This window comes from Aphidius gifuensis, linkage group LG5 (genome assembly GCF_014905175.1).
Source record: "Aphidius gifuensis isolate YNYX2018 linkage group LG5, ASM1490517v1, whole genome shotgun sequence".
Classification (NCBI taxonomy): domain Eukaryota; kingdom Metazoa; phylum Arthropoda; class Insecta; order Hymenoptera; family Braconidae; genus Aphidius; species Aphidius gifuensis.
The window spans coordinates 2,226,031-2,242,128 of NC_057792.1; the positions used below are offsets into that span (position 1 = coordinate 2,226,031).

Consider the following 16,098-nt stretch of genomic DNA (forward strand, 5'->3'; position numbering starts at 1 on the left):
TTTCACTTTAACAATTGTTTTTTTATTGTTGCTTAATTCATTTAATTTAATAAAATTATTCAAGTGATATATTTTTTTTTGTGTAGAATTGATTTGTGGACTCTTTTTTTAATTGTTTATTTTTTTTTTTGCTATAATACGCAAGTCGATAAGTAAAATTCTGGTGTTTTGTGAGTAGTGCTTGTGTGTGATCATTGAACAAGAATAACAAGATTGAACAATTGAACTGAATTGAACCTGTTGCTGATCAGATAAAATCATCATGAACCACTACATGGCATTGATCAGAGAAAGAATCATCATGATCATCAGCGATGGAAGATGAACATCCGCTAAAAAGGTAGGATTTTATTTTAATTTATTGATAATTCTATTGATTATAATTTTTGTTATTTTATTTTGTCATCAAAACTAAAAATGAAATTAACAACATTATCAATTTTTAAATAATACCATCAACATTAAAAAATTTTTATTTTTATTTCTCATATATTTATTTAAACTTTAAATATATTGTTTTAATTTTTTTTTTTTTTTCTCTTCTAATTTACAATTATTTACAACAATATCATTTATTTTTTTTTTCACTCAAATATCAAATATATTTAAATTTAATAAACTAAATAAAAATAATATATAATAATAATTGTCAAGTACTTTAAATACGTTTGCAATTTTTTTTTTTCTTATAAAATTAAAGACACAGTATGAAAGATTAGACAATTTTTTTTTTGTCTATTATTTACATTAATATAATCGTATAATTCTTAACTGAAATTATATTTAAGTTATTTAAACGTATACTTATATTCTTTATAAAAAAACAAAACAAAAGAAAAAAAAACTATTCAACAGTAAAAACATTTATAGACAGCCATATGAAAAAAAATACTTCTAAATTAATTGTAAATTCCTAATGGTCTTCGAATTCGTTGAGATTCTTTTAATATTGTCAAATATTAAAAATAATTTTAGCAAATAATAAATATATATTATTTTAAATCTCGTTCACAAACGTTTTAATAAATCTATTTTTTTTTTTGTTATTGTTTATACTGATTTAACAACAAATTAATATATAAAAAAAAAAAAATTATTCATTCAAGATGAATAGAAAAATAAAATAACAAAAATAAATTATAATTGTTTTTTTTTTTTACATTAAAAACTAGATATTTTATTTGAATATAATTTATCCATTTGGTAGATGTTTTAATGGGCCTAAACTTAATAAAGATGATGCACCTAATGCACCAAGATTACTTATATTTCTAGTACCATCAATTGTTATTATTGGCAAACCAAAATAACCACCAGTTTGTGAATTTAAATGTGATAATGGTATATAACTTTGTATACCTAAATTTGATAATCTATTCAATACTTGTTGTGATTTCAAATCAACAATTGGTATTGCTAATTCACCAGAATTATTATTTGAATTTTGATCTTGTGGTTCTTTATGATAGGTACGTTTATGCATTGACAATGCATGTGCTGTTGGATATTGAGCTGTACACAAATTACATCTGTAAAAAAAATTATTATTAATTTAATTAATAGTCCTGATAAAATCTTAAATAATCATAGATTTTTGGATTAAAAATATTTAGCTTTCATGAAGTTTTAAATAATTAATTTTCATAACAAAATTTAACGAGTTTGTAAAAGCACTGGACTGAAAAATACATTATTTTTTTATTTTCTTTTTTCACAATGATCATTATGAATAATTTCTAGAATCATTAACAATAGTACTTTCAAATGAAAATAAAAATTTTATTATGTTTTAATGTCAAAGACCCTTGGCGCGTTGAAATTTTAAATATAAATTTTTTTTTTTTTGTCTTTAGTTTGCCCTTGTTTTTTTAAAATTGTCTGCAAATATTTGTAATTTCTGGGAATTTTTATTAAAAAAATTTTAAAAAAGCACTTTTACACATCAAATTTATGGATCGTAAAACCTCAAGTTATTTTACGATGCCCAAGAGCATTAAATCCCTTTTAATATGAAAAAAATAAAATAAAATAAAATAAATCACTAAAAGTTCTCATATGGGAAAAAAAATAGTTTAACAAAAAAAAAAATATGATTCTTTTTTCAAGCTAAATATTTTTAAATAAAAAAAATGTTTCGATAATTATTTATTTATTTTTAAAACTTACTTATGAAGTAGTTTACTAGGTGCACGATGTGTAGCCATGTGTTGTATTAAAAGCTCTTGATTAGAAAATGCCTTATCACAAATTTGACACGTTAATGTTGTCCTAAAAAATAATCAATAAAAAAAAAAAACAATTATATAATTTTTATTATTTATAAAAATTTAATATAAATCTTGTCAATATTATTTATTTTACCTTGAGGGTCTACCTCGCCTGACTGATGTTGAATTTGGAGCAGCAGGTGCATCTTGTGTAAGATCTACTGTTGGTGGTCTTGGAGGTCTTTCAACATCTGATGACGCTGCTGCTGGTCCCTTACTTTGTTTATTTTGAGGTACAGCAAATTGTTCATTTTGTTGTTGTGATTGCTGTTGTTTTTGTTTACTTGTTGGTATTATTGAAATTGCAGAATTTAAATTTAATGTTGTTGCAACATTTGTTAAATTTGGTTGTTTTTGTTGTTCATTTGTTTTATTTTTATTATTTGCTGCTGGTGTTACTGTTATTCCTCGAGCAGCAAGTACATTTGCAACAGCTTTTGCATCAGTTTTTTTAGCTCCAGGTGTTGTTGAATTTTGTGATTGAGCTTGTGATGAACCAGGTTGTCTGACACTCAATGTAATTGAATCAGTCAAATGAATTGTCGAATCATTTCTTGATGAAGTTGATGCAGTTGATTGTTGATTAGGTGATGCTCCAGAAACATTTTGAATAACTGGTAAACCATCATTTCTTTTTTGTTGAACAATAACATGACAATCTGCATCTTCATTTCTATCAGGAAGTAAAACATCCATTCGTCTTTGTTTATTTTGTTGTTGTTGTTGTCCTTGTTGATATTGTCTTTTTAAATGTCTCTGTCTTGTTTGAGCTTGTTGTTGTTGCTGTTGCTGTTGTTGTTGTTGTTGTTGTTGCTGCTGTTGTTGCTGTTGTTGTTGCTGCTGCTGTTGTTGAGGTATTCTTTGTTGTTGTTGTTGATGTGGCATTCGTTGCATCATTTGTTGTTGATAACGTAGTCTTGGCATTTGTTGTTGTTGTTGCTGCTGTTGCTGTTGTTGTTGTAATTGTGGATGCATTGGTGGTGGTCCAGGATATGGTGGATAACCTGGTGGATATTGTCCATACAAATGTGAATATTGTGATGGATAATTCATTGGTAATTGTTGACTTGGACCACGGTGAATCATTGATGGTGGTGGTCCACGATGTCCAGATACAAAATAATTACCTGGTATTAATGTATTCATACCTGGTGGTAATGATGGATGCATTTGATGTTGTGGTAATGGTGGTAATGGCATTCTTTGTACTTGTTGTGCTAATTGTTGTACTGGTGCTGGTAATTGTTCAAGCATAACCGGTGGTATTATACTATGTGATGATGGTGATAATTGTTGTTGATGATTACGTGGTGATACACGTGGTATTTGTGAATTTATTGTATCACTTATCATATCACGTGATGATGAATTACTATTATTATTATGATGTAAATGTGGTGAATTTGATGGTATTATATTTGGTGAACCTTCACTAATATGTGGTGATGAACTTGATAATTGTTGTGATAATGGTGAACTATGCTGGTGATTTTTATGCATATTCAATTCAATTAATGATGAAAATATTTTATTTGAACAATTTGGTATATTACATTGATAATGTCCTGATTTTGATTTATGCTCATCTAGTTCTGTTATGTCAATAAATTTTTCATTACAAACACGACATGTATTAACTGTTTCAGCAAGTTTTTCTAATGATACATATTCTGTTTCAACTGGTAAACAATTATTATCACTATCATTTTGATTTTTCTTTTCTTGATCAAGTAAAAAATTTTTTAATAAATTACTAGTATCTTCATGATTACTATCGACAATTGTGTCATTTAATTTATCATTATTATCTATATTTTTTTGATTAATTAATGTATTTTTATTTGTTAATTCTTCAGTTAAACGATCCCAATTAAATGAAGAATCACGTTGATTTACTTCTTTATTTTTATTTTTATCATTTGGATGATTATTATCTGTTGAATTTATATTATTTTTTTGGCTTTTTGTTAATGGTAAAATTGATAATTCAGTAGAATTTATTAATGAATCAACTGATGATGTTTTATTTTGTGTTATTGTATTATTTTCATTATCATTTTTATCATCACGTGATGTTAATATTGTATCATTTAATATTGTTATTCTTGAACTTCTTTGTTGTCCTAATTTTTTTAAATTTTCAATTGTTTCACGACATGTTGCCTCAAGATTATCTGTTTCTTCTTCTTCTTCTCCTTCTTCTACTTCTTCTTCAACTTCTACTTCTTTTTCTTTTTCTTCTGGATTATCAATTATATCATCATGACTTTTGTCGTCATCATGATTATCATATGTATCTGAATTTTGTGTATCATCAACATTTTGTTCATCTTTTTCAGAATGATTTGCCATATCGCTACCTACACCTGAATCACCTTCATTTGTATCGAAATTTGTTTTATCAATTTCATCAATTGTATTGTTATCATCATCCTCGTATATAATATTATCAATTTTTTTTTCCGAGGATTCACTTATATTAACCATCACATTTTCATTTTCTTCATTTGTTTTTTCAATTTCATTGTTATTGTCATTATTTTCATTGATTATTTTATTTTCTTCTGCCACTGTTAAAATTTTATCAACAATTGTATCTATTTGTTGTTGATTATAATCGTTTACTGTTTTTTTTTCTTCTTCTAATTCTTCTTTTAATTCTTCTTCTGGTTGTTGAATTAAATTTACTTTGTCTTCTTGTTTTTCAATTTTTTCAACTTCTTCTTCTTCTTGATTTATTTCTTTTTTACTTACAATTAAATTATCACCACTTAATTCGTAATCACAATTAATAACAGCAAAATTACTGTGATTTTGTTTTTTTAATGTTAATTTTAGCCCACCTTTTTTTATTAATTTTTTACTATGTTTTTTATCTTTATCTTTTTTACGTTTTTCTTGTTGTGAATTACACCTTTTTAATATAATACGTGGTTGACCAAGATGAATTGTAATATGTGAACGTAATTCTTTTTTAGATAAAAATTTTTGACTACAAATTTCACACTGTGGTAATTCTTCTGGTACGTTTTCCAATGATTTAACAATATCCAATTGATTTTCTGTAACAATAAATTCAACAATAATCAAAATATTAATTAAAAAAAAAAATTACTCATTATTATATAATTGTTAAGATATAAATTAATATGTTCAATTAGCTTTTTACAAGTACCACGTGGTTTAATCTCATGTTTATTCTAAACTTATCTACAAAGAGATTTTTTTTTTTATTATTTTTATCATCAGACACTTGGGTAAATATTAAACATGCCGAAATTTATTTTCATCTTAACCTCAATTTTTATATTTCTCTTTTTTAGTGAATATATCTACATTGATAAATTAAATTTTTTAATTATTCATCACTGACCATTAATTCTCCCATGTAACCAAAATAAATAAATAATTTATTAAACTAGTTTTTTTTTTTTTTTATTTACTCAAAAATAGCCACTTTTTAAAATTAATTTTTTCCTTGTTTTTAAATTTATGGAGTTTAATTTATTATTAATAAATTAATTAATTCATGGGACTAATAATATAAATGGCAAATAATTTCACTGAAACTTGGCTGTCCAATCAATAGAGAAAAATTTCATTTTGTTAATAATATACAACACTTGAATTATTATTTCATAATATTTTCACTATTGCAAAATATTTTTCTCCATTGTTATTATTGTTATCTCACTGTAAACATATATAATTGCAGCAGGTGGTATTTTTTTTTTAACAACACAATTTTCTATTTTGTTGTTATTTAATGGTTGACATTTTTTTTTTATGTATGTGTTGTTGATAAATTGGCGGTAGCAAATAATTTAGTGTGTGTATGTGGGCTGACACACAAATTTTTTATTTTTTTGTCTCATTTAGTTATACGAGGTTAGGTTGTGACAATGTTATTGATAAGTGTTTATTGAATTGTTATTAATTGTGTCAATACATCAAGCATAGTAATTATGACAATAATTGAGATGTCAAATGATATGTGAGTTAATAATTAATTTAATTACTTATTTTTAATATTATTTTTTGCAAAAAAAAGTGCTCAATTATCATGACAATAATTGACATGTTTTTATTATTATTCATTGAAATAACAATTAGAATTTAGTTAAAATTTAATTAAATATATTTAAATAATATTAAGTTACATACCAAGAATTTTTAGTGTAGTTTTTTGAGCTTCTTCATTGATATTTTCTGGAAATTTAAAACCCTCGAAATCGTGTTCCAATGGACTGTTCATTTCCAATCTTAAAAAATAGAAATAAAAAATTTGTTTATTAAATAATATTTAAAATATTAATCATCAAATATACCAGTTATATCCAGACAAACAAATCCCAAATATTAATAAATTTTTTTTATGATAATCAATTTATTAATACTCACTTTCATATTGTTAATTTTTATTTTTCAAAATTTTTTTTCTTTTATTTATTTTAAATTATTATTATTTTTTGAAAGCCAATTTTTTTTTTTTTGTTAATTATATATTTTAATATATCAATCTCTCACTCAATCTCTCTATTTTTTAATTGGCACCCAAAAAAATTGAATTAATAAACTGTTTATTTAATTGAAAAAAAATAAATTATCAAAAAAATTCAACAGCATATTAATTTACTCCAAAGTAAATAACATTAGAAAAAAAAAAGTTAAATTAATATTGATATATCTGATAAAACCAATCACATGTTTGCACTGTCAAAAAAAAAAAAAAAATAATAAAAATAAACAATCCATCACCAAATAAATAGAATCAATTTAAAATCACTGTCACATTTAAAAAAAAAAATATTCCCATTTATTAGCCTATTTTTTTACTGTTTATTTAAACAATATAAAAAAAAATAATATTAACTTTTTAATAAACAACAAATTATCGTTGTTATAATTTTGTTTTTTTTTTTAAACTTATTTTATTCCGTACCAATTTTTTATTTTGCAATTGTTGAGTTATATATTGCGACCCTGTCAGTTATCCAACATGGCCGTCTGACAGATGAAGTTTCGCGCGTTGTTTTCATATGTAAATTTAATAATTAAATATATATATATAAACACATGTATCATCTAATAAAAATACTAATAATTCCAAAGAACAACTTCCGAAAAAAAAAATTAAAAAAACATAAAACCAACGTAACAAGATAATAAAAATTCAAATTATTTCCGAGAAATTTTTTTAAAAATATTTTTTGTTTTAATAAAAGTAATTTATTTGTTAAAATCTCAACGGGGTTTTTGAATATGATGATTGAACTGGCTTGATATTTTCCTCTCTCTAAAGGACGCTGTTTAGTTTGTATAGCCAGGTATGTTATTGTACACAGCTATAGGACAACGGATGAGGGGAACCAAGTGTGTTTGACTTCAGGCATTCCCACTCTTCTGTACTTCCCCCTACTATACTAAATTTCGAAAATAAAAAAAAAAAAAAAAATTAAAAAGAAAAGAGCTATCGTAATATAATCTTCATATACACATACTTTTATACATATCTACTGTGTACTGTGAACAGCTGGTTCTTTACTTATAGCTATATGGCTTTAAGCTAATTTTCTCTTTTCTATGTGTTGTTTTCTATATACCGCTGCAAATTTTAACACAATTGCACAGTGTTATTATTATTATCATAAAGCTATAGCACGTGCATATAACGTACATAAATTAAACTTGTACATAAGTGGTAGAAACATAAAACCCTTCAAAACACACTCGTGACATCAACGAAATGGCAATGCTGGGAAAATTCATGAAAAGTGGGAGGTATAGACAAAGATGTCATGACACAAATTAAATAGCCAAAGTCAGATTATAATTCAGCGTAGTGGGGAACCAATGATAATGCTTTGAACATTTTTTTTTTAACGCATGCGCTTTTTAGATTGACCTTCTTTAAAACCCCACCAGTTATTTCAATATAAAACTCTTTTTTTTTTCAACTTAACAATAGTCAATGTTGATTTATATTATTATTATTTTTAAAGTTCAAAATAATGGAAGGTAGAATCAATTGATATTTCTGCCAACTGGCATTCAGTTTCTATTTTTTTATTTTTTTTTTATTGTAACTATTATATAATTGAATCAGAAACTTGATGAGTCATATGTTGCATTTTCCACGACTCAACATTCCTGATTTTATCGTATTTACATTTAAACATGATAAAATCTTTGTTATTGTTTTATTTTAATAACGGATGTCTTGTGAATTTGCATATTTTTTTTTTTCTTTAATGAGTTATGACCTTACCTTAATTTACATTTAAGCTTTTGTATTGATTATGTAAATTTATATTTGAGTTTAAGTTATGAGTCAGTGAGTCATAACTTTTGATTGGTAGGAAAATTTCAAATGCGGTCGGAAAATGTAAAATAAACATTTCTAAATCTATAGAAATATAGTATATTTATTTTACTTTATTTTATGTAGGAAAATTATTATTATACAGTTGGATTTTATAGTTGTGAGCTTGACGCGTAAACTAGCGAAATAACTCGAGTTCTACCGAAGTTCAAATATTCAGCACTTTTGCAGAGGACCTATTGATCCAACCCTGGGCTTTCGGCAGGCTTCCAACTATTGTAAAAAATATATGAGTTGAAAAAAACATCAAAAAAGAATATAGAAAATTTATGGCAGGATTTTCGTGAACATTAGTAAAGTGTCAGTGGGGGTGGTGGCAGGGGAGAAACTTCTGGGAGAGATTAAGGATTCATTGCTGTGCTGCAGGACATTAATCAAAGTTTCTCTGCTACGGCTTAGCTTTCTCTTCCGTTCCCAATAACTTCCAAATGTATAAACGATTTCATTTTATTTTCACAATTCAAACCGGTAATTTTATTTGAGCTTTATAAGGCTTTATGAAATTGTAATAAAAATTGAAAAAAAAAAAAATTCTAAATCAACCTCCATAAAAAATAAATAAAATTATATATGAAATACCTCTCAACGGTTTTTCCACAAACGTGATGAGACAAAGAGAGAATGTTGTTCAGAACTCTCAACTTTTAAAAACAGTATTTAAACGACAATTAAAGAAGTGGGAGATTAACCAATAATATGACTGCGGTGTTGCTGTTGTTTGCAAGCTGGGTTTGACTTCCAGAAATACAACTGTATATAATGCACATATATACATATTTTAGTATCTATCTTTCTTACTCCAATTTTATAAAACAAAGTGAGACAGAAAAACTTTGTATGGTGGGAAAAGAGCTTTCATTTGCAGTTGTTAAATATTTTATAGTGCTATTTCTAGTTATTCTGCCTGCAGGCATCACCCTACCTTTTATTATACTCTCCCCTCTTTATGATCTTTTTCTTTTTTATATTTTTTTTCCCCTCATGATTTTCACTGGTTCCACTTCAAATATATATATACATACATACTTATGAGTTGAAGCTTTTTTTGTATATTTTTCATTCGGAATTTCTTTGTTAGAATTTTTTAACATATATATGAAAACCCAACTTCAAGGATTATTCTTTTTTTGTGTAGACTGGTTTATGGTGATTTTTATTTATATTATTCATAAATTCATGAATAATTTTATTTTAAATTAATTTATTCATATATACAACTATTATTTTTTTAAATAGGATTCTAAAAATTTACATAACTCATTATTCTCACCAAGTTGAATTGCTGCGAATTAATTTCTGCTAAATATAAATTATCTGGGCTCTGGGGTATAATAACATACTCTCTCTATAATTTTTCTTTTTTTTTTTTTAATTATAAATGATGACTTTACGTTATGGAGTGTAATATAAAAAAAATGCAAGCCAGCATAGCAACCGGTTTTATTATTATCCTCTCTCAGAGATAAAAAAAAAAATTACAACAAATTTATTTTCATTTTAAGCGTATTACGTCATGCGCATACAGATATAAAACTTGGCAACAGCGCAAAACGATTAGGCCCAACCCTGAAATCCCTGAGTTACGATTTTGTTCTTTTTTTTTTTTTTTAAACCAATGATTTATGATTATCTATATAGTTTTATTTTTCTTATCGCTAAAGTTACGTTATTATATTTTTAAATTTATCGGAATTTTCTTATCTATGGGTCGTTAATTTTTTTTTATTGGTTTTCTATCTTCAATTTTTATTATCAATATATAAATTTATATCTGTTGATTTTTTTTTATTTTAAATATATAATAATCTTTTTTATTTATGTTCGTTAAAACAAAACTCGAGACATAATATCTTGGTTATTTTTTTACATAACACGTTAGCTTGAAAAGGCTATATGCTATTTTGCTTAGAGAATAGAAATGATTGACCTGCGATAACGACTAAAAGTACCGTTGTTATCGATTAGAGTAAAGAAATAAAAAATTATTGCCATAAGACGAGCAATATTATGATAGTAATAAAAAAACATATTAATACTAATATTATTATTGAAATTAATGTATTTATTATTGCTAAGTTATGCGCAGTTTGTAGCACTTAAAAATAATAATAAAAATTAAATTAGTGCCTTGTAAATTGAATATACAAAGTCTGAACCATTCTATATTTAAACCTATGTTATGTATAATGTATATTTCGAACAGCCAAAGGCACAAGAATTTTCATTTACGTATATATCTCTCACAAAGTTCTTCCTTTCACTTTTTTATTTGTTCTTCCTCTCTTTAATATTATTCCTTATCTTGATTTACAATCGTTTTTATTTTTTTTTATACCTGTTTTCTCATTCTTTTGTTGTGTGATTTTATCGCTTGTCTTCTTTTAAAAAAACCTTCTTCCAAGAATGGCTTTAAATTGTTTTATGTATTAAATTGAACAAGCTATATAACATCATAAGACTTCAGAGGTTTTGGTTGGTTGGTTGGTTGTACCCGGGTATTATAATACCGGTTGACCCCACAAGACTTGGGTCGGTTGCTTAGCAACCAGTTTCACGGTAAGCACTTTGCCTTGTAACATAACGTTAATCAGTTGTGGCTTGCGATGTTGCCAACTCAACCATATCCATAACTTCAACTCATAAAAAATAATAATAATATAATCATATATCTTGTTGCTCATTTTTTTTTTTTTTATATCATTTTTATATTTTTATTATTATTATTTACGTATTTCCATCCGGTTTTTCATTTCTACTTTACTATTTAATTAATTCAAACAACATTTTTTATCTTGTTTTATAAATTATAATTTTTTTTTTTTTTTTTTATTATACTCAGCAATGTTATTTCTGATTATATAATTATGAGCTAGCTGTTTATGATTTTATTCATTTTTCTTTTATATAAAATATACAGCTTTTTTAATTGCAATTTTTTGAAACTTTGTTATATAAAAGTTAAACATTTTTAAATTAACTTATGCTTTAATTTATTAATAAATTATATTTATAATTCAGTCTTGTTATTATTAGTTGAATTATTATCATTATTATTTTCCAACTTGCTATCACAATTTTCTAAATTATTTACATATTCATCAAAATTTATAATTTTTTTTGTCAAATCATTTACAATATTTTTATCATAATTTAATCCTTTTGATTGATAATTACGTATTTTCATTGTATTTTTTGTTAATAATATTAAATTATTAAAATCAACACCACATGATTTTTTATATTGCTGATCATTATATTGATCTTGTGGTCGTTGATAAACTGGTATTTGAGTTGTTTCATGTTGACTCAATTGATTTGGTTGAATGATTTTTTCTTGAATTTGTATTGGACGATGTATCATTGGAATTGAACATATTGATGACTGTATTGATGTAAATGTTTGTTGTTGTTGTTGTTGCTGCTGATTCGTCATAGCACAAATTGGCATTTGAATTTGCAATGGCGTTGTTAAACCAGGAATCCATTGTTGAGGTGATGATCTGATAATTGGTGTTATTATTGGTGTAGCTAACAAAGGAATTCCAGGATGCTAAAAAAATAAATAATTCACACAATATTATCAAAGTAAAAAAAAGACGAATTCATAAATATTTAAAGTTTTAAAATTGTATATTGTGTCAGGGCGTTTCTAGCACACTGGGCATCATTAATTAATTTTGACCCAAGATGCAATCAAGTTTCAATCGATTATTCGGTACTCATTTATTAATGATGACAGAAATGTCTAATTAACCCTTATCACACTGAAAGATTCAGAAAAAAAAAATACATAATGTTTTTTAAATTTTTAAATAAGCCCACATTTTTAAAATTCAATTTAAACTTTTTCAATTTTTTTTCTGCCAGTTGAAATGTGAAAAGAGAAACTTTGGGCACGATAAGAAGTGTAATAATATACTACTTTATACACACAAATATTTAAGTGTCTATTATAAGACTTTTTATTTAAAAAAAAAAATAAATTAAAATTATTATTTTTATTATACCTGAAAGACAGTAGCTACATTTTGAATTGGAATTCTTTGATAAATTTTATCAGTTAATGATGGAAAATACTGTAATGGTACTGATTCATAAAATTGCTCAGTATAAATACTTGTTTTTGGAAAAAATTCTGGTACTTCTGGACTAAGTATTGGCAATTTTAATTTATTATTATAACTATTATTAAAATTATTATTATTACTTGATTTGCTATCTTTTCCTTTATAACGATTTTTTGATATAATAACAGTATGATGAATATTACATACTTCTTCATATCTACATCTTGAACCTTTTTTTTTACAATTTTGTGGTACTTGATGTGATTTTTTACAACGAAAACAATTAACTAATCTCATTGTTTCTGTTGATGTTTTTTTTTTTATAATCCACATTGAACGAATTGATTCTTGATTTATTTTTAATTGTAAATTTTCTTCTAATTTATTTCTAATAACATATGGAAATTGATGATATTTTTTAAATTCTTCATCTGTTGATTCGTTGTTGCTAATAACTAACGATATATTTAAATTTTTAGATGTTAATTTGTTGAATAATTCTTCAACTTCATTATACAACCATGGTTCATTTGATGGCTTATCATTATTTTTAATAATTTTATTAATTTTATTGTTTTCATCTTTCGTAGGTTTTTTATAATAACTTTCACGAAATAAATTGTATTTATAATTACCGTAAATTGATAATTTTGAATTTGGTATTATGTCACTAACATATTTTATTGATTTTTCATCATCATCATCATTATCATCAAAGTATTTATTTATTTTAAAACTCTATATTAAAAATTCATCTCAATTAATTAATTTAACCTTTTTTATTATTATTTTTTTATGTATTTTAAACATACCTGAATCCACAATATTTGATTCAATTTACAATAATTATTTTTACGATTATTTGACCATGTATTGTCGGCAAATAGTCTTATATTTTCATATGCACTTTTAAATTGTTCAACGTCATAAGACGGATTCATTGATACCATTATCTAATTCATCATTTAATGACAGATAAATTCCCTATATAATTTGTCAATCGTTTAATGAAAATTTGACATTTATTTATGTTTTTTTTTTTTTTATTCTAAAAAAAAGAAAATAAAAAAAAACAAAACATTTAAATTTTCATTTGCTGGTATATTCATTATTTAAATAAATTTAAATATATATTTTTAATTTTTAAACATGTATAAATTTTTTTTAAAAAACTTTTATATTTTTTTTTTATTTTTCCATTTACAGGGAATAAAAAATACTATTAAAAAATAATTTATGGATGATTAAAAATTTTATGAACTGATAAACTGTTTATTAATATTTTTATTTTTTTCAAATAAAAAATATTTTATTATATCTAAAAGATAAAAAACTTTTTATATAAAAAAAATAAAAATGAATTTTCAAAATAATATTATTGATATAAAATTCCTTATCACAATTTTATTTCTAATAAATTTATCAGAAACAACTAATGACTGTTCATGCAGTAAAAATCGTGATAAAAAAATAAAAAATAATGATTTTTGTACAACAGCCAAGGCCAATGAAAATAAAAATATTCAAGGTTGTTCTGGTGATTTAAAAAGCATTAAAAATAATGACAATAGTATTGATAAATGCGGTGATGAAACATGCTCCAATTTAGAGAGTGAAAAAAATTTCGATAATAATATATTGTTGAAAAACAATGAAAAAATAGATACAGTTAAAATTCCAAAAGGTATTTATTCAATGGGAACTGATAAGCCAATATTTATTGGTGATGGTGAAGGACCAAAAAGAAGTGTAAAATTAAATTCTTTTTATATTGATAAATATGAAGTTAGTAATGAAATGTTTAAAAAATTTATTGATAAAACTGGCTATATAACAGAGGCTGAAAAATTTGGTAATTCATTTGTATTTGATGGATTAATAAGTGATGAAACAAAATCAAAAATTGATCAAGCTGTTGCACAAGCACCATGGTGGTTACCAGTTGATGGTGCTGATTGGCAACATCCTGAGGGTATTGATTCCAACATAAAAGGTTAATTTAAAATACAAAATTTAATCAATTAAAAAATATAAATGTTTATAAATTTTTTTTATTGATTTTTTTTCTAATAGAAAGAATGAATCATCCAGTTGTTCATGTATCATGGAATGATGCAAATGCATATTGTAATTGGCGAAATATGAGATTACCAACTGAAGCTGAATGGGAAGCAACATGTAGAGGTGGTTTATCAGATAAATTATTTCCTTGGGGTGACAAAATATTAACACCGGAAAAAAAACATAATGCAAATATATGGCATGGTAAATTTCCAACAAATAATACAGCTAGAGATGGATACAAGGGTACATCACCAGTTGATAAATTTTTACCAAATAATTTTGGAGTTTATAATATTATTGGTAATGTTTGGGAATGGACATCTGATTGGTGGGAAACAAAACATACTGATGAATTAAAAATAAATCCAGTGAGTCAATTTAAAAATATAAAATTTATATTTTTTATTAATTATTATTTCTAGAATTTTTTTTTTTTTTAATACGTGATTAATTTTTTTTTTTTAATATTTTTTATATTTCTTTTGTTTTAAAGTATTATTTCTATTTTGATTTTTTTCTTGTGATTATTTTTTTTTTTATATTCATTTATTTATTGTATTTTTACGTTTAAAATTTTTTTTATTATTCAGATGGGACCTTCTTCTGGATCTGATAAAGTTAAAAAAGGTGGCTCTTATCTTTGTCATAAAAGTTATTGCTACAGATATAGATGTGCAGCCAGAAGTCAAAATACACCTGATACTTCATCTGGAAATGTTGGATTTAGATGTGCAAAAGACACTGTTTAATTATTTGATTATTTACATTTTTTAAATACTAAATTTTATGATTCAAATGATAAACAAATGTTTTATTATTTAACAATCAAATACCAATTTTTAACAATTGAAATTTTTTTTAAATTAGCTTTTGATAAATACATCAAAATTGATTTTTAATTATAAATTTTCTAGTTTAATTATACTGTAAATAATTCATTTAATTTTTCGAAAAATTTTTGCTTTGTGCTGCTACCTGCTAGTGAACATGTTGAAGCACCAACAATATTCTACTATGATAATGAAAATCTCAACTGTTGATAAATCCTTATCTATTTTTTCAAAGCAAAAAAAAAAATATTATTATATAAATTTAAAATTGAAATTTTGTCAACAGGTTTAGAATAATTAAAAAAATAAATATTCTAATGATATTTTAATTTATTCATCAATTTTTTTTTTCATCTAAATATTTAAATTTGTGTTTGATTTCTCTTTAAAAAAATTTATTTATACAAATCTGATTTTATATATATATTTTTATTCAAACTGATAAGATTCATATTTCAAACGACAAAAAAAAAAAATAAATAAAAAAT

At 24.3% G+C, this 16,098-nt stretch overlaps 2 protein-coding genes across 7 annotated transcripts; one reads left to right on the plus strand and one right to left on the minus strand.

Moving 5' to 3' along the window:
- The first annotated feature begins 48 nt into the window (after positions 1-48).
- On the plus strand, positions 49-16,098 carry LOC122856847 (formylglycine-generating enzyme). Of its 4 annotated transcripts, none has more exons than XM_044158712.1 (4): positions 49-340; positions 13,923-14,709; positions 14,790-15,148; positions 15,371-16,098. In XM_044158712.1, the coding sequence occupies exons 2-4, from the start codon at positions 14,073-14,075 to the stop codon at positions 15,527-15,529; spliced, it is 1,155 nt and encodes a 384-aa protein (XP_044014647.1). In that variant the 5' UTR covers positions 49-340; positions 13,923-14,072; the 3' UTR covers positions 15,530-16,098. The 4 variants fall into 4 exon arrangements, with proteins under 4 accessions (XP_044014647.1, XP_044014648.1, XP_044014650.1 ...); XM_044158713.1 differs by lacking the exon at positions 49-340 and adding an exon at positions 5,793-6,261 and having other exon boundaries at positions 15,371-16,097; XM_044158715.1 differs by lacking the exon at positions 49-340 and adding an exon at positions 5,794-6,261 and having other exon boundaries at positions 14,215-14,709; positions 15,371-15,572.
- On the minus strand, positions 805-8,156 carry LOC122856749 (putative uncharacterized protein DDB_G0271606). 3 transcript variants are annotated; one of them, XM_044158551.1, is made up of 5 exons: positions 7,210-8,155; positions 6,432-6,529; positions 2,362-5,329; positions 2,167-2,268; positions 805-1,529 (listed from the first exon to the last, which is right to left on the minus strand). In XM_044158551.1, exons 2-5 carry the CDS (start codon positions 6,520-6,522, stop codon positions 1,193-1,195), a joined length of 3,498 nt encoding a protein of 1,165 aa, XP_044014486.1. In that variant the 5' UTR covers positions 6,523-6,529; positions 7,210-8,155; the 3' UTR covers positions 805-1,192. The 3 variants fall into 3 exon arrangements, with proteins under 3 accessions (XP_044014486.1, XP_044014487.1, XP_044014485.1); XM_044158550.1 differs by having other exon boundaries at positions 1,161-1,529; positions 6,669-8,156; XM_044158552.1 differs by lacking the exons at positions 6,432-6,529; positions 7,210-8,155 and adding an exon at positions 5,641-5,725.

Bases quoted from the DNA above. Each gene is read 5' to 3' on its own strand.
- LOC122856749 (XM_044158551.1), bottom strand. From the start codon at position 6,522: ATGAACAGTCCATTGGAACACGATTTCGAGGGTTTTAAATTTCCAGAA. The intron at 5,330-6,431 runs GTATGTAACTTA...TTATTGTTACAG, and splicing joins AACTACACTAAAAATTCTTG to AAAATCAATTGGATATTGTT. The intron at 1,530-2,166 runs GTAAGTTTTAAA...TTTTTTTTACAG, and splicing joins CCTAGTAAACTACTTCATAA to ATGTAATTTGTGTACAGCTC.
- LOC122856847 (XM_044158712.1), top strand. From the start codon at position 14,073: ATGAATTTTCAAAATAATATTATTGATATAAAATTCCTTATCACAATT. The intron at 14,710-14,789 runs GTTAATTTAAAA...TTTTTCTAATAG, and splicing joins TATTGATTCCAACATAAAAG to AAAGAATGAATCATCCAGTT. The intron at 15,149-15,370 runs GTGAGTCAATTT...TTTATTATTCAG, and splicing joins ATGAATTAAAAATAAATCCA to ATGGGACCTTCTTCTGGATC.